Source organism: Leucoraja erinacea, chromosome 23, assembly GCF_028641065.1.
Source record: "Leucoraja erinacea ecotype New England chromosome 23, Leri_hhj_1, whole genome shotgun sequence".
In the NCBI taxonomy this organism is placed as follows: Eukaryota; Metazoa; Chordata; class Chondrichthyes; order Rajiformes; family Rajidae; genus Leucoraja; species Leucoraja erinaceus.
In genome coordinates this window covers 18,013,818-18,035,242 of record NC_073399.1, presented here as the reverse complement: position 1 = coordinate 18,035,242, position 21,425 = coordinate 18,013,818, and the positions used below count along the sequence as shown (strand labels likewise).

General features: G+C 39.5%; 2 protein-coding genes across 4 annotated transcripts in view; one reads left to right on the top strand and one right to left on the bottom strand.

The window, feature by feature from the left end:
- tepsin (TEPSIN adaptor related protein complex 4 accessory protein) overlaps window positions 1-21,425 on the bottom strand; it is an 80,369-nt gene that overhangs the window by 21,650 nt on the left and 37,294 nt on the right. The window lies entirely within an intron of this gene.
- si:dkey-21c1.1 (uncharacterized protein LOC100150256 homolog) lies at window positions 1,161-19,848 on the top strand. Of its 2 annotated transcripts, none has more exons than XM_055653987.1 (3): window positions 1,161-1,260; window positions 14,243-14,354; window positions 18,315-19,848. In XM_055653987.1, exons 1-3 carry the CDS (start codon window positions 1,244-1,246, stop codon window positions 18,537-18,539), a joined length of 354 nt encoding a protein of 117 aa, XP_055509962.1. In that variant the 5' UTR covers window positions 1,161-1,243; the 3' UTR covers window positions 18,540-19,848. The 2 variants fall into 2 exon arrangements, with proteins under 2 accessions (XP_055509962.1, XP_055509963.1); XM_055653988.1 differs by lacking the exon at window positions 1,161-1,260 and adding an exon at window positions 3,294-3,345.

The window sequence follows — 21,425 nt, the reverse complement described above, 5'->3', positions numbered from 1 at the left end:
CCAAGCTTATTGAGTCTGTCAGCTCTCCCACACAAAATCAGCGAGTAGGCTCAAGGGCCTGTGCTATAGGGAGAGGCTGGGACTTTATTCCTTGGAACACATGAGGCGGAGGTGCAACCTTACTAAGGTGTATAAAATCATGAAGGGGATAGAATGGGTGAATGCAGAGTCTTTTACCTAGAATGTAGAAATTGGGAACTGCAGATGCTGGTTTAGGCAGAAGTCTAAAGAAAGGTCCTGACCCGAAATGTCATCTATCCACGTTCTCCAGAGATGCTGCCTGACCTGCTGAGTTACTCCAGCACTTTATCTTTTACCTAGAGTAGGGGAATCAAGAACCACAGGATATAACTTTAAGGTGAGAGGGGTAAGATTTAATTGGGACCTTTAAGAGATCCCTATAAGAGGGAAAATGTTTTTACACAGAGGATGGTGAGAAATGGAACGTGCTGCCAGAGAGGTAGTTGAGGCACGTACCATAACAATATTTGGACAGAAACATAAATTGGAAAGGTTTAGAGGGATGTGGAGCAAACACTGGTAGATGGGATTAGCTTAGATGGGGTATTTTGGACGGCATGGGAAAGTTGGGCCAAATGGCCTGTTTCCGTGCTGTATGACTGGCAGAAGTGATCAACATGGATTACAGATGATTATAGACACAAAATGCTGCAGTAACTCAGCGTGTCAGGCGGCATCTCTGGAGAAGTCATAGGTGACGTTTCGGGTCGAGACCCTTCTTCAGTCTGAAGAAGGGTCTCGACCCGAAACGTCACTTATTCCTTTTCTCCAGAAATGCTGCCTGACCCGCTGAGTAACTGCAGCATTATGTGTCTATTTTGGGTGTGAACCAACATCTGCCATTCCATCTTATGGGCCAAACGCAGGCAGGTGGGACTGGTGCGGGTGGGACAGGTCCAGGTGGGGACTGGTGCAAGTGGGACTGGTGTACATGAGACGGGTGGGAAAGGTACAGGTGGGACAGGTGCAGGTGGGTGGGACCAGTGCGGATGGAACTGGTGCAAGTGGAACTGTTAGACTCTATGCCAACTGCACCGCCTGATCGCCCGGCGTTTACTGCGCAGCCGCGGTGGTAGGACACCACCCCATCCTCCTCTCATTACGTCACTATTATCGCGTCACGAGCCTGGCCCCGCCCCACCCGCGGCGCGCGTCCCCGCCCCGCCCCCTCCGGGCCGCGGGCAGCGCAGACGCAGACGCGGCGAGCAGCAGCCGGGCTTAGATGTTATCGGACGGCAGGTGAGTGCGGTCTCCGTGTGTCCGCGGCCCCGCGGCGGGGGCGCGCTGCCGGCCGGCCAGCCCCGCACGGGAGGGGGGGGTTGCTGCAGACCGACCATCAGAGGGGGGGGGTCGCGCTCCAATCGGGAGGGGCGTGTCACACTCGGCTGAGGAGGGGCTGGGCTCCCGGGCCTGTACCGGGGTAGCAACCCCCGAGGGTGTTCGTGGTTTAAAGGGGTCTGGGGTTGTGGGGGGGTCGAGCCGGGCGCTTCCACTCCGGACAACGTCTCGCTGGAAGGCGCCTCCGCCTCCGCCAGGGAGCCGTGTGCGAGTGGCAGCCGTCGTGTGGAGGCCCTGGTCCGTAGGCGGCATTTCGTGTGTAAATACATGTCTTCGGGCGTTTCACTAACGGAGGGTTTGTGCTGAACTCTTGGCAGCACTCGCCTTCCCGGCCATGTGCACGTCAGTGGGGTTTGGGGTGGGAGGTTCTGGAATAAGGGGACAGTGTCACCTTCCAGCCACAGATTGGTTTTGTTTTCTCTTGTCCTCCCAATATGGTGGCAGCTCGTTGTGAATTTGGGTTTGGGCAACCTGCAGGGGTACAGTCATTTTCGACTGTTTATTCTGGGCTGGTATAACACTGACCCGTCACTTCGGCTTTAGACTGAGCGTTTAAATCCTAGATTTTTTTATTAAGCAAGTTCCTATTGCATCCACATAGTCTAGGATTTTCCACCTTGTTTTATATCACCATTAATTTCATCTTTTCATTGTTGGCATCAGTGAATGCACTACTTTATTCAGTAGGTTGGGGAAATAAGTGCGAGATGATCAAGGTTGCAGATTAACTAAATTATACCCAATGAAGAGGAACAAATCTTATTTCTTCTAGATGGGTCGTAGACTTTTGTTTTACATTGTCCAAATCCAAGCTCAATTATAGAATGGAGGTATATAACGGGTCACTTTGATTTTTCTTACATAAAAAGAAACCTGGTTTTATTTATTTTTTCTGTATGATAAATATTCCTGTGTTAAAAAGTTTTAGTAATTTCCCATCAATGAAACATTCAGCATCTGTCATCCTTGGATATCCTTATTTGCAAATTGAACTAATTGATAATCTGTTTAATCTTGATTAACAGAAAAGTGATCCAATGTTTTTGGATCCCCAAACTTTTTTTGTATGTATAATCCCTTTAACATAACAACATGCTACAAGGTGCTTCATCACACTGAATAAGCAAAATAAAGCAAAGTGCAAATTAGGACAGGCAATGAAAATAACGACAGATAATAATTCCTCTATGGTATCTTAAAGGAAGAAATAGATGGAAAGGGTAGGGAAGGAATTCTGGAGTGAAAGACCTTGGAATGGGGCTGGATTGTCCTGGATCCAACCCATTTCCAGCCTGATTGTGTAAACTGGTGTTTTCTGGACATGAAGACCTCAATGAGTTGATTGTCAGTGTGTTTTAAAAACTGCACAAATAGATTTACATAAGAAACCAAATATCATAAAAACGAAAACATTAAAAAACGAGCAATTTTTTTATAAAACTGAAATTTGTAAAACAATAAATTGCATGTCATAATATTCACTGAACATAATTTTTTGCCATAAGATTAAAAACGCCAGTCAAATGAATGGAGTTGCATTTTGTACCAGACTTCCTTGATGGAAAGTTAGGGGGCTGAATGTTGGGTCCTTTCAAATAATTTTGTCTACTGCTCATTTGAAAGCCCAACAGCAATATAAATACTCGGGCATCTGACCAGTTTGTCTCAGTCTTCCATGCCACTGCCTATTTGTCAGCTTAATTTCAACCATTGACCAGTGATGACCCTAACAAAAAACACAATTTCAGGAAAAATACATCTCATTAAAGTGCTGGAGGTGATCGAAGATACTTGTGATTGAATGTGGTGGAGTAGTAGAAGCAAAATTATGGAGAGTTTTTAAAATATGAATGAGAATTTTAAAACTGAGTTTGTTTAACCAGGAGCCAGCGGAGATATTTGCTGAACAAGATTGTGTACAAGTTATGGCAGCAGATTTTTAAGTGACCTTAAGTTAATGGAGAGTTGAAAAAGGAAGATGGCCAGGTGTGTATTAGAATAGTCAAGACCAGAGGTAGCAGGAGTATGAATGAACATTTCTGCAAGAGATGAGTCAGCCATTCACACGATAACAAACGTTTATCCTGTGTTGGTACAGTATTCAATTTTACACAACATATTTAAAAAATTCATGTTAAATTTATCCCCAATCTTTGTCAGGCAATAGTCGTTAAGAGAATAGTGTTATAGATGGACACATTTAGTTGGAGTGAAGATTTAAATTCTGCCCACTATTATTGAATAAAGTTGAAATATAATCAAAGCATAATGTGAATTAACTGAATATGGGTCCAAAGTAGATTTGTTTTTGAGTTTTGCAATAGTTACAGTCTTATTCATTAAACAAATGGAGTAAATCTGTTATTTTGAGGAGAGTGCTCTACATTTGGAACTTCTTTTCTTGGTGATTGATATGAATTATGTCCTTTGCAATTAAGTTTCCTAGTCCGTAATAGGAAGTCAATACCGACTTTGTTGGTTTTGCTTTTTTCCCCCCAAACTTAAACTCACATTAAAGTTTATCATGGTGCCCACATTCAACTTGTTTAAAAATCTTACAAAACTTTAAAGAAAGGCATATACGGTGTTCTTCACAGTATGAGACGAGCCCAAAGTGTTTTACAGCAAATAAACATTCTTGAAGTGTGATCTAGGAAACATTGTGGGTAATTTTTTCATGACAATTTCTCATAAGACTATTTGACAGAAACCAAGTAACCTGTACTGCTACTATTAATTAGGGATGAACATTGGCCATGATATCAAGGACAACCCTTTTTACATTCCTCTAAAATACTGCCATGGGGTATTTTGCCACTACTTAAAAGCAGGTCTCAACTTTGACATATCATCCAAAAAAGGCATCTCCCACAGAGAGTACTGCCTTGGCATGCAACTCGAGTGTCATCCTATCTATTTGTGCTCAAATGACTGCCATAGGATTTAGCTCTCAACCTTCTTTCTGTATGTTTTACAAACTGATCACAGCTGATCTTCCACTAGTTTTCTAAATTTAAACAAGCACTTTCAATTCCATCATTATGCCAGAAATATCATTGTTTAATTACCTTTTTTTTTTCATTTTCATTGGAATTACATTCAGTTGCAGCAAATCATTAATAGTTGGTTTGCTGCTTTACACAATCCACTTTAAGATTTAAACACAGCCTTGTCATACCTACCACTAACAACTTTTTTGTTGGATTTGTATCACATAAAATCTAACTTCATATTTCATAACTTCACTATAGGCACTGGTCACATTACTAATCAATCCCAGAGAGAAAGGTCTGGATTTCTAGCAAGGTTCTCTCAGCAAAGTTACCAACTACAAATATTTTGAAATTGTATCCCTAATTTTTAATTATAGTCCATTATTGTTTTTTTCAAGAACATAATAATGAAACCCATAAAAAGCATAAAATCTCATGAATGACAATTATCAATCAAATTCTTATGTCATGACAGACAAATGTTCAAACCTATTAAAAGTGCTAAATTTCTGAATTGATTCACTTATTTGGGAGGGTAAGCAGGTGTCATTGAGAGAACAAACACATACTCAGAGTTGAGACTTTAAACATTGATTGTAAATTGCCTTTTGTAATAACTTTATGTTCTTTTTCTTAGTAAGGGTTTAATCGTATAACAAAATCGGTCTCATTTGTTAGATATAATTGTATGACAGCCTTTAATCTGGAGTGAAAATCTAAAAGCCACAGATGCTGGAAATATAAAGGAAAATCAGAAAGTGCTGGAAACATTCAGTAGCTCAGGCAGTGTGTGTGGAAAGAGAAACAATTAACATTTTTGGTCTGACCCCCTTCATAATCTGGGAATGACAATTCTTTACCTATTTTCGTTTTAAAAGGCAATATTTCTAATCCAGGGGGTGTTATGTATCCAGAGTGAAATACATTGGTAGTTAAACTTCTGTAGACATTGTAGGGGAATAATTGACTTCTAAATGATTAATGACAGGGTCTGGTTGCAGAATTTTATTATTGTTTTTCTGAAAAAATGCTGTCCAAATGACTGAACTGTAGCTTTAACATTGAACAGTTAACTTTATAACCATGAACAATCCTCAACCATGCTCAAGTTAACATTTCAGGGCGTGACAATAGGATGGACTTGTACATAACCATAATTTAAACATTTTGGTAATGGGACTAAGAAAATATTTAATAAGAACTTTAAAAAAAAAAAAATCACTATCAAGATATATTTGTATTTTATTTCAATTCACCAATTTTATTTAGTGGGAAATGTAGTACATTGGCCCAACACTGAAGAGTACCCGTCTTAAATTAGTGACGGATGAATGTTGAAGTTGCTTGTGAGAAGAATATTGCAAAACTGCATGCTAAATTAGTTATGGGCTCTTGTATTTTTTTTTTAACCAAACTAGGTACAATGGCACAGCTAGTACAGTTACTGCATCACAACGCCAGAGACCTGGGGTTTGATCCTGACCTCAGGTGCTGTGTGGAGTTTGCACAATCTCCCTGTGGCCACACGAGTTTCCTCCGAATGCTCCAGTTTCCTCCCACATTCCAAAGATGTGCGGGTTTGTAGATTAATTGGCCTCTGTAAATTGTCCCTAAGTGTGTTTCGAGTGGGATAACATGGAACTAGTGTGAACAGGTGATCAATAATAATAATAATAATCTTATTTATATAGCACATTTTTAGTCAACTTGCATTGACCCCAAAGTGCTTCACATAATTACATTACATTTTTACACACAGGCAAAGGTGGGTGAAGTGTCTTGCCCCATGGACACAACGACAGTATGCACTCCAAGCGGGATTCGAACCGGCTACCTTCCGGTCGCCAGCCGAACACTTAGCCCATTGTGCCATCTGTCGTCCCTGGTCAGTGTGGATTCCGTGGGCCAAAAGGCCCATGTCTATGCTGTATTTCTACAATGAAATCAAAGCTCATCCATTTCCAAAATTTATAATGGTCTCTCAGATTCTGGAGAACTGCAGAGGCTTCCTAGGTTATGGAAGACCAAAGGAAATCCTAAGACCTAATGAAATCAGATTTTACACATTCTCCTATCCACTTTTCAAACCTGGAAAGTTAATTTGCGCAAATGCAAATATCTTGACGAGTTACAGAATATGGACAGAAGTTAACTAAGAGAAAAAAAATGTTTACATGAAGGAATCAAAGTGACACCATTGTTTTATTGGGCTATGGACAATTATTGGGAACGGAACCCTCATCTTTATAGATTGTAAATCACAGGAATGGGCAGAATTATGCAGCTGACTGCATCTGATGAAAAGATTAATTGGCAGCATCATTGTTCTACATACATTAGAAAATTTAACTGTACATTAGTGCAAATTTGAACTACAGTTAGTAAAACAAAAGGAATCAAATGAATTCCAATGGATTTTAGCAAACCTAGGTTAGCATTTGTACTTAAGTACATGCTGTACTTTCTACACAAGTTACACTAAATATTTAGATTTCTGCTGATAAACATTCTTAAATCAACAGATCAATTATGGTTAAAACATTCTGAAGACTTAAGATAATCACAGACAATTTTTCAAAATTAATCCGTGCTCCCATTCCGTAATTCCTGAAGATGTTTGCATTTTATGACATCTTTTGCGACTTTAGAATTTTTCAAAATGCTTCAAAGGTGAAGAAGTATTTAATAAATATTGTCAATGCTCAGAAGTAGGGGATCATGTTTAGAAATAAGAAGGTAGACAAAAATGCTGGAGAAACTCAGCGGGTGAGGCAACATCTATGGAGCAAAGGAATAGGTGACGTTTCGGGTCGAGACCTTCTTCAGACCTCCCAGTTTAGGGAGGGTGGCCTATTTAAGCCAGATGAGCAGATTCTCTGTCTTTAGAACTGTTCTTCTAAGGGGAGAGTGTGTCATGTTTTCAGTATTTTTGAGGAAGAGGTAATATATTCTAGATTAGCAAGGGAATGAGAGATTACAAAAAACATGCATGCCAGGCCCAAAATGGTCCGGATTATACTTGATGTAGCCCACGACTCACTTTTATCTCTTGCAAGAAGTATGCACTTGCATCTTCTGCCTGTGGTCCCTAACAGTTGGAGAAGGGCACTGCAGGGTACAGCAGGCTGGAGGTGGTAGGGAGTCAGGCCCTTGCCATGGTTCAAGTTCTCAGAAGATCTATTCCAATGTTTCTAAATACTTCCAAAGATCGTAAGCAGTTAAAACAAGGAGCAGGACATCAAGTCTAGAACAGTATAGCTCACAAACACGCCTTCAGCCCACAATGCCTGTGTCAAACATCTTTGCTTGCATCTGGTATGCATCATTTTATTCCCTGCATATCTATGTTCCTATCTAAAAGCCTCTTAAATCTCACTATCATATCCATTTCCAACACCGGCAGAGTGTTCTAGATGCTTGCCACTATATTAAAAAAAAAAAAAATGTAGACCTCTCTGCCCTCAAAGTTTGCCCTCTTTGACATTTCGTCCTGGGAAAATGGTTTTAACTATCTCCCTATCTCCCTTATCGATGCAAATCATAGGTTTGTACACTTTTTTTTATCAGGTCTCACCTCAAGCTTCAATCCAGAGAAAATAATTCAAGTTTGTCCAACCAATACTCTTTAATCCAGGAAGCATTCTGGTAAACCACTGCCCTTGCCCCAAAGCCTCCACATCCTTCCTATAATGGCATAACTAGAACTGCACTCCACACTAAAAATGTGGCCTAACTAAAGTTTTATAAAGCTGCAATATGACTTCCTGACTCTTATATGCAATACCTCAACTGACGATGGTAAACATATTATGTGCTTTCTTTACCACTCTATCTACTTGCATTTCTACTTTCAGGGACCTGTGGACTTAGATCCCAATTTGCTGTTAACTGTATGCCTTCCCCTTGCATTCGATCTTCCAAAGTGCAATACCTCACACTTGCTCGGATTAAACAACATTTGTTATTTCTCCACCCATATCTGTAAATCCCACTGTCCTTAGGCAGCCTTTCTCACTGTTCACAACTCCACCAATTTTGGTGACATCCACAAATCTACTACCAAACCCATCTTTAGTTACATCCAAGTTATATATCACAAACACATAGATCCATGCAAAACACCACTGTCACAGACCTCCAGCCAGAACAACTTGCTTCTGCCAATACCCTCCAATTTCTATAGGTAAACTAGTTCTGAATCCAAGTTACCAAGTCACTTTTCATTCCTTGCACCACAATCCTCTGGGTCAGCCTACCATGATTTACTTTATCAAATTCATACTAAAATCTATGTAGACGACATTCACTGCCCACCCTCATCAATCACCTCAAAAAATAACTTCTGTTGAAGAAGGGTTTCGGCCCGAAACGTTGCCTATTTCCTTCGCTCTATAGATGCTGCTGCACCTGCTGAGTTTTTCCAGCACTTTTGTCTACCTTCGATTTTCCAGCATCTGCAGTTCCTTCTTAAATGCCTTAGTACTTCCCTACTTGCTTTTTATTCAGGCGGCACAGTGGCGCGACAGTAGACCTGCTGCTTCGCGGGTGCTGTCTATGAGGAGTTTGTACGTTTATAATGTTTTTCTCCGGAAGCTCTGGTTTCTTCCCACATTCCAAAGACGTGGAGGCTTGTCGGTTAATTGGTTTCTATAAATTGCTCCCAGTATGTAGGATGCAAAAAGAAGTGGATAACCTAGAACGAGCATTCGGGTGTGTTTTCATGGTGTATCGCTAAACAAAACTAAATTCCTCAAAGGCCCTGTCTGAATTCATCTTCCTAAACTGTCTGTTTCCTTTTTCATGTTGACCAATTTAGAATATCATCATCCAAGGTTGCTGCACTTTGTTCCTTCTCGCTGAAACGTGCTGATCCTGAACAATCATCAGCTGTTTTTTTTTTTAAATGACTCCCAGATCTGTAACCTAAAAATAAATAATATCTGAAGCAGATTTACCCAATAACAGCTGCTCACCTCTTACTCTCCCTTGGTCAATGATATTGTAATCTGCATATCCCAATTTAGTACATTACCCAATTTACTGATTTATCCTTATTCATAACTACCTTAAAACCTGTGTAGTTGTGATCACTGTTCCCAAATTGCTCTTCCACTGAAACACCAGGCACCTGGCCAGGAGCACTTTCCAATACAGGGTCCCTCCTGGGGTTAGACTGACTATAGTATAATCCCATTAGAATAAATGCATCTTTCTTATTTTTGAGCTCTACCCATATTGCCTCGGTGGATAAACCCTCCGAATGTCTCTGACTAACAATGCATATCCTCCACATCTTTTACCTTCTTTATCATGCATGACATACCAAAATCCTGTTATGTTGAGCTGCAAGTCCTGTCCCTCCACCAACTAAGTCTCCGTGATGGCCACAGCATGATAATTCCATGCATGTATTGTCTTTCCGCTGACTGGATAGCACGCAACAAAAGCTTTTCACTGTACCATGTTACATGTCACAATAAACTAAGCAGTAACTAACTAATATGCACTGATCCAGGCTCTGTTCATCTGCTTTCCCTGTGAAATGCACTTCAGCCCACCAGTTTCACAATGTTCATTAATATTTCCCAACCAGTCCTTCCTTTCAGACATACTTGTCATAACCTCTACTTTCCCCATATGTCCCTCCATTTGCTGTGCTGCTGCTCTGGTGTCCACATTTTTCCACTCTAGTTTACACCCTCTCGAGTAGCATTAGCGAACCTCCCTGCCAGAATATTGTTTTCCTTCCAGTTCAGGTGCACCCCGTCCCTCTTGTAAAGGTCCCATCTGCTCTTGAAGAGAGCCCAATGTCCATATATCTAAAGCCCTTCATCATTCACCACCTTCTTAGCCATGTATTCAAATGCACTATCTTTCTATTGGCTCACTTTCATGTGGCACAGGTAGTATTACTGAGATCACAACCATGGAGGTCCTGTTTTTTCATCTATTACCTAACTCCCTAAATTGTGTAAAAAAAAGGGAAAATGTTTAGAAAAAGATGTTTAAACCACACTGAACTCATAAAATACCCCAGTGTTGATAGAGGTGAAGTTTAGTGAAAGTCAGCAATTCCTTTCAAATGAATGGAGCCCTTCAGTTCATCACATTACAGAACACCCCACATAATATGCCCAGTCCAGATACATTCAACCTCCAAATAATTCCATATTTGTGAGTAGAGTGCACAGGAATAGAAGATCAGAATATGTGTTCATTGTAACAAGTGCACAACCACTGGGTAGCTCTCAGCACAATCTGGTCTAAGGTTAAAAAAACACAACACTGACTTTGCAAACAGCAAATTCTAGTATATTTTGATGGTTAGTTTAGAGGTAAATACTGGCCAGAATGCTGATGAAAACATGTTGCTCTTCTCTGTGTAACACAATGGAATCTTATAACCGCTTGAGAAGGCAGTCAGGTCTTCCTTTAACATATCATTTGAAAGACAGCAGTGCATTCTTTCAGCTGCTGGGGTGTCAGAATCATGCACACAGATTCCTAGAATGGGACATGAACTCCAGAGATAGGGAGCATTTGACTGACTGTTACAGAATATAACCAAGGCATGGCAAAAAAGAAAGAGTAGAGCAGTACAACTCCTCCATATTTTAGATGCACAGAATCAGTTTTCCAAGTAGGACATTTTTCACCAAAAAGGATACTATTGCCAGACGATAAGGATTGCAGATTTCACAGTGAACCAGATGGCTTTGTACAAAAGGCCAATAATTTCATGGCCAATCTGGCTGATACTTGCATTTATTCCAAAGTATTTAATTAATTGACCAAATTCCCCAGCTGCTGTGGAATGTTTTACAGCAACGATCACATGCCATTTTTTAAAAACCTTGTGACCTTATGCCAACACGACTGTATCTATGCCTGTCAAAGACATTTTAATGATTTGATCCCCAGATGTCTGGGTCATTACTACTTTGAGCTTTAACCTTTAGCTTCAAACTGACTGACCTCCCACATTTGTTCACAGTGTAGTCCATTTGCAATCATTTTGCCCATTCACGTGTCTTACTAGCTTTTCAGAATGCTTCCATCTAAATTGCTCACAATGCTGCCTATTTTTGCCACTGGAAAATTCGATGCATGGCTTTTTATATCGTTATCTACGTTGAATTGTTGCAATTCCAATAATTTTTATTCTGCGGGTCTCTAAAGCATCATAGGCTGTGGGGGGGAGACCTAATAGAAATATGTAAAATGATGAGAGGCATAGATATGGCAGGCAGACAGACAGACAACCTTTTTCCTAGGGTGGAAATGTCTCGAGGGCAGTGGGCATAGCTTGCAGCTCAGAGGGGGAAAGTTTAAAGGAAAGTTTTTTTTTTACACAGATAGTGGTATAGTGGTGGTACCTGGATGATGCAACCAGGGATAGTGGTGGGAGGAGATACAATAGTGCTGTTTATGAGGGGGGGCGAGGGGGGGGGGGGAATATGGACCATGTGCAGGGAATTAAATTAGCATCATGTTCAGCAAAGACATTGTGGGTTGGAGGACCTGTTTCTGTGCTGCACTGTTAAGACAGTCATAGTGCCATACAGCACAGAATCAGGCCCTTCGGATTAACTTGTCCATTTACACTAGTCTTACCTGCCTACATTTGGCCCTCCAAACCTTTCCAATCCACGTGCCTTTCCAATGTCTTTTAAATGTTGTTATAGTACATGTCTCAACTACTTCCTCTGGCAGCTTGTTCCACATACCCACCACCCTCTGTGTGAAAAGATGCCCCCCAGGTTCCTATTAAATCTTTCCCCTCTCACCATAAACCTATGTCCCCTGGCTTTTCATTCCCTTACTCTGGGTAAAAGACTGCATCTACCCTTTCTATCCCCCTCATGATTTTATATACCCGTATGAGATCAACCCCTCAGCCTCCTGCACTCCAAGAAATAAACTCCTGGCCTGCCCAACCTCTCCCAATACCTTAGGCCCACTAGACCTGGTAACATCCTCATAAATCTTTTCCATACTCTTTCCAGCTTAACAACATCACTACTGTACCAGGGTGACTAAAACTGAACACAAAACACCAAACATGGTCTCACCAATGTATTATACAACTGTAATATAACATCCCAACTTCTATACTTAATACCCTGACTGATAAAGGCCAATGTACTGAAAGCTACCTTGACAACTCTTATCTACCTGTGACGCCACCTTCAAGGAACTATGTATCTGCACTCTTGGATCCATCTGCTCCCTTGGGCTATGCCATTCACTGGTTTAACTTCCCTGATTTTGCCCTGATTTAACTTCGGAGAACGCAACACCTCGCACTAATCTGTATTAAACTCCGTTAAACATTCCTCAGCCCACTTGCCCTACTGAACTAGATCCTGCTGTAGGTTTTGATAACCATCTTCGCTATCTTCAATACCACCCACTTTGGTGTAAGCTGCATAGTCACCTATGCTCTCTTCCAAATCATTGATATAAACCACAAACAGCAAAGGGCTCGCCACCAATCCTCGAGGTACACCACTAGTCACTGGCCTCTAGTCCGAAAAACAACATTTCACCATCCATGATATTCTGCTTCTTCATGATATTAAGATGTCTACCTTAATATGAGAGATCTTTACAAAATCTGTTTTGCTACCTCTGCGAGGTTCCCATAATCTGCCTTTTATGAATCTAATACATTTGCTATCTTGGATTTTCAGTGTGTGAAATCTTTTAAATCTTATTTGTAGACTATGCTCAATTTTCCAGTGATCTACATTATGCTAATTCCTCAATTTCCTATGTAAGAAAAAATATTGGAATATACACCCATTTCATTTTATCAGAAACAGCATCTATTTTTGCATCTGCAACTAAAATGGGGGTTTGTTCAATGAAGCTGTTTTATCCAGATAATTGGAAATCTTTGGAATTCTCTTCCCAAGACAGTAGCAGAGATTAGTCACTGAGAGTCTTGAAGACCAAGATTGCTAAGTTTTTGGATGTCGAGGGAAAGGAGATTAATGCAGGAAAGTGAAGTAGAAATGAATGGCCTGCAATGGTCCCATTGAATGGCAAAGCAGACAAAAGGGATTAAATGACTCCAGCCATTTCATATGCTCCCATCCATGTAAAACTATTGGCATAAGCTAGTCTGGCCACTCACAGGGGCTGCATCGGTATAAGAGGACAATTTTGAGCTTTGTCCGTCTTTGAAATTCATTATTCCTATGTTTTTTTCCCCTCAAGGCACAGGGAGATGACAGGTAACCCAGTTAGAAATGATCAGTGCATAGATTTAGATACAGAAAATTAGTGACCAAAATGTCTAGGCATGAGATGTAGCTGGTGCTCTAAATCTTGTTGATCAGACTCAAAATGAAACAGTGGGTTGGGGGATGTTTGGCAATGAATCCCCAAATAATCCTACCCAAAATGTATTAATATACCTGACTGAAAATTGAAAGACAAAGACTGACTAAGTTTCCTTGCAAAGACACAAAAAGCTAAAAAAATCTTGGGTCAGGGTTCTGACCCGAAACATCACCTAACTGTATTCTCCAGAGATATTGCCCGACCAGCTGAGTTACTCCAGGTTTTTCTTTGGTAAACCAGCATCTGCAGTTCCTTGTTATTAAGTTTCCTTGCATTGTGATTTTGTTTCAAACCTGTATTGGCATTTACTTGCATAGATAACTTTCATTCAAAGCCTAGATAATGTGGTCTTTTTGATCACAAAATCATTGATTACATTTTAAAAAAGAATAGGTTCAGCTGTTATTCAAGGGCATCTCTTAAGGATTTCACTTTTAAATTTGCTTTTCTCTCTCCCTCTCGTTCTCCCTCCACTAAATCCTACCCATTCCCACCACCCTCTGCCCCACCTCTTTGTTATTACACATTCTTCCATATTTCAGGAAGCGAAGACGGAGCTGTAAAGATGAGGAAAGCCAGCCTGTCCCACCTCCAAAACGTCTCAGCAACAATACCCTGTTACAGGATCTACCAAGAGACAGCTGGGACTGCGAGGTTAGACATTCATTGCAAAAACTGTGATATGATGTAACCATCTGCCGACACGATGATTTTCATCAACAGGTCTATCAGGCTCTAAACGCATGATTAGGCATCCAAGCACAAACACACCATCATTCGAGAAGGGGAGGAGTGGCATGGTAAAAAATGTTGTCATTCACAGGACTTCTCACCAGAAATGGGTATTTACATTGTGTGCAGAGATTTACGTTGATGAACGGTTAATTTTGTTGTTTTTTTCAACGTTTGTGTTAGAAATTAGAAAAAAGATCCCTAAAATGCTGCTCAGTACATGTCTTATATGTAATGTTTATTTTAATAAAAACATAGATAAGTCTAAATTACAAATGTACAGAGCTGAGAAGCAGTCTTAGATTCAGGAAAAAGTAGTGGAATTCTTAATGTAGTTAATTTCAATTTGTCAGTGGCAATAAGCCCGTTATCACATGATGATCACATGAACAGTGAATGCCATTTGTTCTCAGTCCAAACCCATGCCAGTGCAGGCAGATGTCAAATAAGACTGTGTCATGGTCTCAATCTTTCCTGAGGCAGTGCTGTGTCTTACTTCAGCTTATCTACAGGACACATGGAGAAATTCTTAAACCTATGCCACTTCCATTCCAGAACCTGCATGGGAATTGACATCATTCCAAATATTGCTGTCACAGAGAATGAGTCAGGGTCACAAGGGTTGGATTTTCTGAGTGAAGCAGTATGAACTAGAAATATACACTATAAGTACTTCATTCATTTTTCAAATTGCTTATTTGGAAATGTAACAATGCATAATTGAATTTCCCAGTAATTATATGTTATTTTTCCCTTACTCATTGGTGATACAAATAATACTAATATAATTCAGAAATAAGGAACTGCAGATGCTGGTTTACAAAAAAGGACACAACGTGCTGGAGTAATTTGGCCAGTCCGGCAGCATCTGAGGAACAAGGACAGGTGACCTTTCGGAAGGGTCCTGACCTGAAATGTCACCCATCCGTGTTCTTCACAGATGCTGCCCGACCCGCTCAGTTACTCCTGCACTTAGTGTCCTTTTTTATATACTAATATAATTTGCCTGGGATTTTCGGCAAACTTTATAATTTCCAAAAGTTTGACCCCATTGCTCGTCCATACACCAGTTGTCACCTTCCTGCAGGAAAAATATTGATTCCAGTGTTTCTCTGTATTGTTCTCCATTACTGGAGCCTATTTATTATTCACCATTTTAAATAAACAGATCACTGTGCCTCCCATTCACAATGTAAACACAAGGGACTGCAGAAGCTGGAAAACAACTCTGCAGGTCAAATATCATCTGTGGAGACGGACGCATGACCCGGCACAAGGTGTTGACTGAAACACTCACAATCCCTCTGTTTCCACAAATGCTGCTTGGCCCACTGAGCTGCACCAGCAATGTTTTCCCACCCCTTCACTATCCTGTGTTCAATCAAAACACAGTACAATCTTTGTTCTTCCCATCTGTTAAAGAACTGAAATTATTGGATCAAACCAAAATTCAAGAAAGCATTGTTGCCTTCTGTTAATCAATTGTTAAAATTGATCATTTATAGTGTTTCCATTAGCATCAGGTAATACATGGAAAACAACTGAAGGAAATGGCAAAAGGCCTTTGTTCTGGGTTAACAGTGGATAAATTGGATACCAGCAGTCATACATTGTGTACAATTTAACTCTGCAAATTGATAGCTGCATAACAGCCAAGAGGAAGTCTGTAGATAACTTTAGCGTTTAGCATAGAGTTACAGCATGGAAACAGGCCCATCAGCCCACCAAGTCCACGCCAACCATCAATCATCCATTTACACTAGTTCTATGTTATCCCGCTCTCTCATCCACTCCCTACAAACCAGGAGCAATTTACAGACACCAATTAACCTGTAAACCCCTCACAACTTTGGTATAACCATATAACAATTACAGCACGGAAACAGGCCATCTCGACCCTTCTAGTCCGTGCCGAACACATATTCTCCCCTAGTCCCATATACCTGCGCTCAGACCATAACCCTCCATTCCTTTCTCGTCCATATAACTATCCGATTTATTTTGAAATGATAAAAACGAACCTGCCTCCACCACCTTCACTGGAAGTTCATTCCACACAGCCACCACTCTCTGATTAAAGAAGTTTCCCCTCATGTATGTGGGAGGAGACCAGAGCACCTGGAGGAAACCCACGCTGCTAAGATCAGGATCGAACACGGGGCTCTGATGGCTCTGAGGCAGCGGCTTTACCGCTGCGCCACTATTCAGTGAGACTCGTTGAAAGATTACAATTGGAACTTCCTTATTACGAATGGAGTTTATTCTATTGGTTAAATCAAGGGTGGAACTAAATTAGTTTATATGAATCATGTCTGAGATTTGTTAATCCGATTCTTGAATTCCTGTTCGTAATGTTTCTTCACTGACTGGTGGTTTCAGTTCAGTGTGAATTTCTTCGGCTTGGAATTTTGGTAAATCCTGCTCAGTTGGTATATTTGGGATTAAGATCCACAAACGAAGGAGGAGCTTTTTCCAGTTTTAGCAATGGAAATTTCAAAAAGTTGAAATGAGAATCAGTAATGAAGTGGAGCAGTGGGATCATTGATCGCAGGAACACAATAGAATTAAGGTCATGTGAAAGCACTTTTGTCCAACATACCAGTCATCTTGGATTTGTACTTTAAAGAACAACAGGACTGTAGGTTAATTGGCTTCGGTAAAATTTGCAAATTGTCCCTAGTATGTAGGATAGTGTTAGTGCAGGGGGATCGCTGGCCGGCGCCGGATTCGGTTTCCACGCTGTATTTCTAATTTTAACTACGATGGCACCTTAAGTATCAGAATCCCATTACCTGTATTACTCTTACTTTCCCAATTCCTTCAACTTATTCTTTGTTCTATTGTCATTTATCTAATTAGGATGTTATAAAATTTAACTGGTGAGTTTGATATTCTTTGATTCCACTGCTTATCCAATCTTGAATGAGTATTTCAGATCTTAATGTTAAACCATTAACCTTAAAGGCCTCTTTGCAATTCTGAATATTCTGCACTGTTAATTTGGGACAATTTGAAATAATGCTACAATGCTGACTAATTGTATTTTCTCAAAAGAATGTGCATGCAATCCTTTTTTTATATATGAGAGATTGTTTCTGGTCATCAACAATGGCGTGGCTTAGAGTTGTTACAAGGTAAAAGCCATTCAGCCCGTTGATTACTGTCTCCTTATAGACCAACACAGTTGAAGTAAATGAAGTAAGAATAGAGTCTTTACGGGAAGATTTATAGTCATGATAACTGTGGAAGTCTGCAGTCTTGAAGTGGATATTTGCCATTAATTAATCCCTCTGATGGAAACAGAGATCTAGAAAGGGAAGGTAAAAGTGGGAGAAGGAGTAACTGGGGGGAGTTCAAATTGTAAAATTTCAAGCTTTCAGTAATCCCCTGTTGCTAAAATTTTCGTTTCCAGGCACAGCCTTTAGATCATGGCTGCTACCTCCCTCTGGAAAATAACTTTTAATAATGACTCTCTGCTTTCTGTTCCTTTTGCCTATTTTTTATCCAGGTTGTTGCTGGGACTTTTTATGTGGGACTTTATCAAATGGCTTATATTCCTTGTAAGCGTCTACAAACCCAACTCTTTTACATTGTCCGAAAGGTCCAGTTTCTCAAACATAATTAGATCCACCTAAATATCCTTTTAATTCACACCGCCAATAATCCTGACTTCTCCACGTGACGGTTAAAATAATCAGCCTTCAGTTGCTGGGTTTGTTATTAACAGCTCACTTGAACAATATGTAACATTTGTCAATCTTCATGGTGGTATACATATGTGCAGAGATTTTAATGTGAGTAAGAGTGAAAATTGTCATGTTGATGTTTCTATGTGTTTCTTATAGTTGTACTTGTTCTTACCAGTTAACTCTCTTTTTGCAGTCCTCAAGCAGTGACAGCAGCAGCATTGTCAGTAGTCCCGACAGACTGAATGGACACTTACCGACTGAAGCCAATTTAAACTGGACCAAGCCAGGCAACAGCTCAACAATGCTTCAATTTTCTGATTCCATTGAACAGTCTGCACAAGGCCCATATCTGCAAATCAATCAGATCCTGAAAGAGGCACACTTCTATAGCTTGCATCAGCGTGGACATCAAACGTGACCAGACTGCAGGACTGTGTGTCTTCAATGCAGGACGGGGACTGTAAATGTAATTTTTTGCAGTGGATGTTTGTACTTAGATGATTTAAATTGCACAATCTTTTCCCTTTTTGCTCCATTTGGTTAAAAAATTACCATCTTTTCACTCTTTAAATGCCCTTGGACATATGTAATATCAAAATTGTGGGGACTATAATAGCACAATGTCGCTTTGATTGCTTCATTTACCCTGTCTGGTACAAATCTGACTCACTAAATCAATACTTTGTGGAATTAACCTACAATAGAGCAAATTCCTCCCAGTAATATTTGCAGTAACATTCGTTGGAATTGTTTTATAATGAAAAGGTGGTTATATTTCATACAGTTGGTTCAACTCAGTCAAACTAATGGTTTTGTATTTCCACTGCATTTTTACAAAATGTCTGATTTACCACCAAATGGATGGTGTTTTAAAAACAAACCTGTAATGCAATAGGATTGCAATGTTACTTTACAACTAGTTTTTCATTGAGCCCATGAAATGCAAATAGTAGTTTCCTATTTAGGTTAGTGCAAAAGATTTCATTTGGGAACATGTGTAACTAAAAAATATCAAGATGGTTTCAGTTATTTCTCGGCTATATAATTATTTGTATGGCTGAGGTTGCATTTGGAAAAACATCTGAAACTACACTAAAGCTGAACAAGTATACTTTAAGAGAAATCATTTAAATTCTGATCTAAGTTATGAGTTTCCAGACATATGTTTTAGCATTTACATGCAAATGTTGATAGCCTGGTGAAAGAATTGCAAACAACTTGGTCTGCCACTTCAGAAACTTGAGGTTCGATTCCCTAGTTTCTGATCTCGGTTGCAAACAGCAGAATGGGTTATACTGATTGACCAGATATGTTCAAAGCAAAGCAAAACAGCAGCAAATTGTGTGGTCAAATAAACTGCTGATGTTAGGTGGCATGAGAGGGTATTTAAAAAAGGAATCACAAATTGAGGAGAGCAATAGGAAAATAAAGTTAAATGATTGACTAAGTTGCTTAAATGTTGTGTTTGAATGAAAATATTACACAAGTATTAGACAGTGACACACTTAATGACATTCCTATTTTTATGTGAAAGCCTGCAGGAATCTTAATTTGGAATGGAGCTGCGAATTTGTTTGTTTTTTTGTCAGGGATTTTTTTTTAAATTTGCTGTAGAATCTGAAATTTTATTTGTAAGTCTTAAGTTACCAAATTTAATTTTCAGAAATAAGTACAAAATTATTGTAACCATTTTTGCTCAATAAAATTTAAAGATCGTTTGAAATACAGTCAAGAATGCAGTGATATGGAAGTCCAGAATATGTGAATGTTAGCTTTGACACTAAGTGGCCATGAGATTGGGTGTTGATGCATAGCACTGTGCAGTTTTTATTTATTATTTACATCCTTTTAATTTGCCACTTGCATTGAAGATCAGGTTCAGCTTGCAGCAGTTCGGAATATTATAAGCATAAGATTCTGGACAGCTTACTCTTAAGATATTTTAAACGACTTTCACTTATGACAAATGTTTTACTGATCAATACATAAATTACTTTGTCCTTCAGAGGTCATGGGCTCTGCAGCCTAATTGCACTCTATTTTCAATAAATTACTGATCAATTTAAATCAGAACAAATTACTTTGCAAATGTGCACATATGTTGATAATGACCAAGAAATTTGGTCTTCTGGTCCAGTAAGATATACTACAATTAAACCAATTTTTAGTTTATTTAATTTATAGTTTCTTCTCATGGCAGGACTTAGAAAATCACAATTGACTTTCTTTAACATCTGAGATAGCATTGTAACAAGCAACTTGCTGAGATCCACAATCACAACAAATAATTTCAAGGATGAAATGCTGCAGTATGATACACCCTGGAATGATTGGGCTGGTTGTACTTGCAGTTACCCATTTACAATGATGACATGGCTAGTTGTTGACACAATGCATATCACAAAGGCAGCAAGTTTTCAAAAGTTATGAAGAATAATTCTTAAATGAACATTGCACGTTAAACTCTGGTTATAATCTTTGTCATAAAGCAGCATGTCCACAATAGTGGATGTTACATTGTTAGCTCATCAGTGGAGCTGCATATGGAAAACCACATGGAAAGAAAACAGAATTACAAGCACAGTGCCACAGATGTTTCCAACTTTTGACAGCAGCTCCTGGTGAAAAATAATAGTGTGCAGATCTAAATTGTCGCATTCAGTTACCACATTCAAAAGTTTTAATTTTAATCAGTAAGAATAGTTTGGGAGTTTATTTGTTTGCCCTAAACCAACATTACAAGTAAGTGGATTTACATCAGTTAAAGTTCAATTTAGTGTTTTGAATTAAAAATAGATATTTTGGACTTTTAAGCTGTAACAGAAATCATGGGTGTTTAAGATCTCAAGCTTACTGGCAAAGCCTACTGTAGAAGATCAAGTTTTTTTTAGAGAAATCCATTTCTTGCTTTCAACAATTTTGAAATAAAATTTATTTTACTTAATTTTTTGATGCCTGTCTTTGATTTCAGAGTTATTGAAAGCACAGCCAGTATCGTGGTATTGTCCCTTTTTAACGTTTAGTTGTAAGATTGCCTTGGTTTCTATACTTTGTGGAAACTTACTTCCAACCCAACTTGTGATGCTTGATTTATTTTAATAGCCCATTAGATTCCAGTGGACTGGCACTATTTGGATGTGACCTTGGGTACATTTAAGACTTGAATATAAAAAAAGCTTGCTAATGATAGATGGATTTAGCAATATGTTGATCTTCAATTTATCACAGAATGATAAAAGATAAATGCTGAATTCATATCATGAACTAGACCTGCACTAAATCAAGGTGTGTTTCTGTCTCAAAG

What these genes read in the sequence shown, in the direction of transcription:
- si:dkey-21c1.1 (XM_055653987.1), top strand. An exon ending in GAGACAGCTGGGACTGCGAG is followed by an intron (nt 14,355 to 18,314) that starts GTTAGACATTCA and finishes CTCTTTTTGCAG; the next exon opens with TCCTCAAGCAGTGACAGCAG.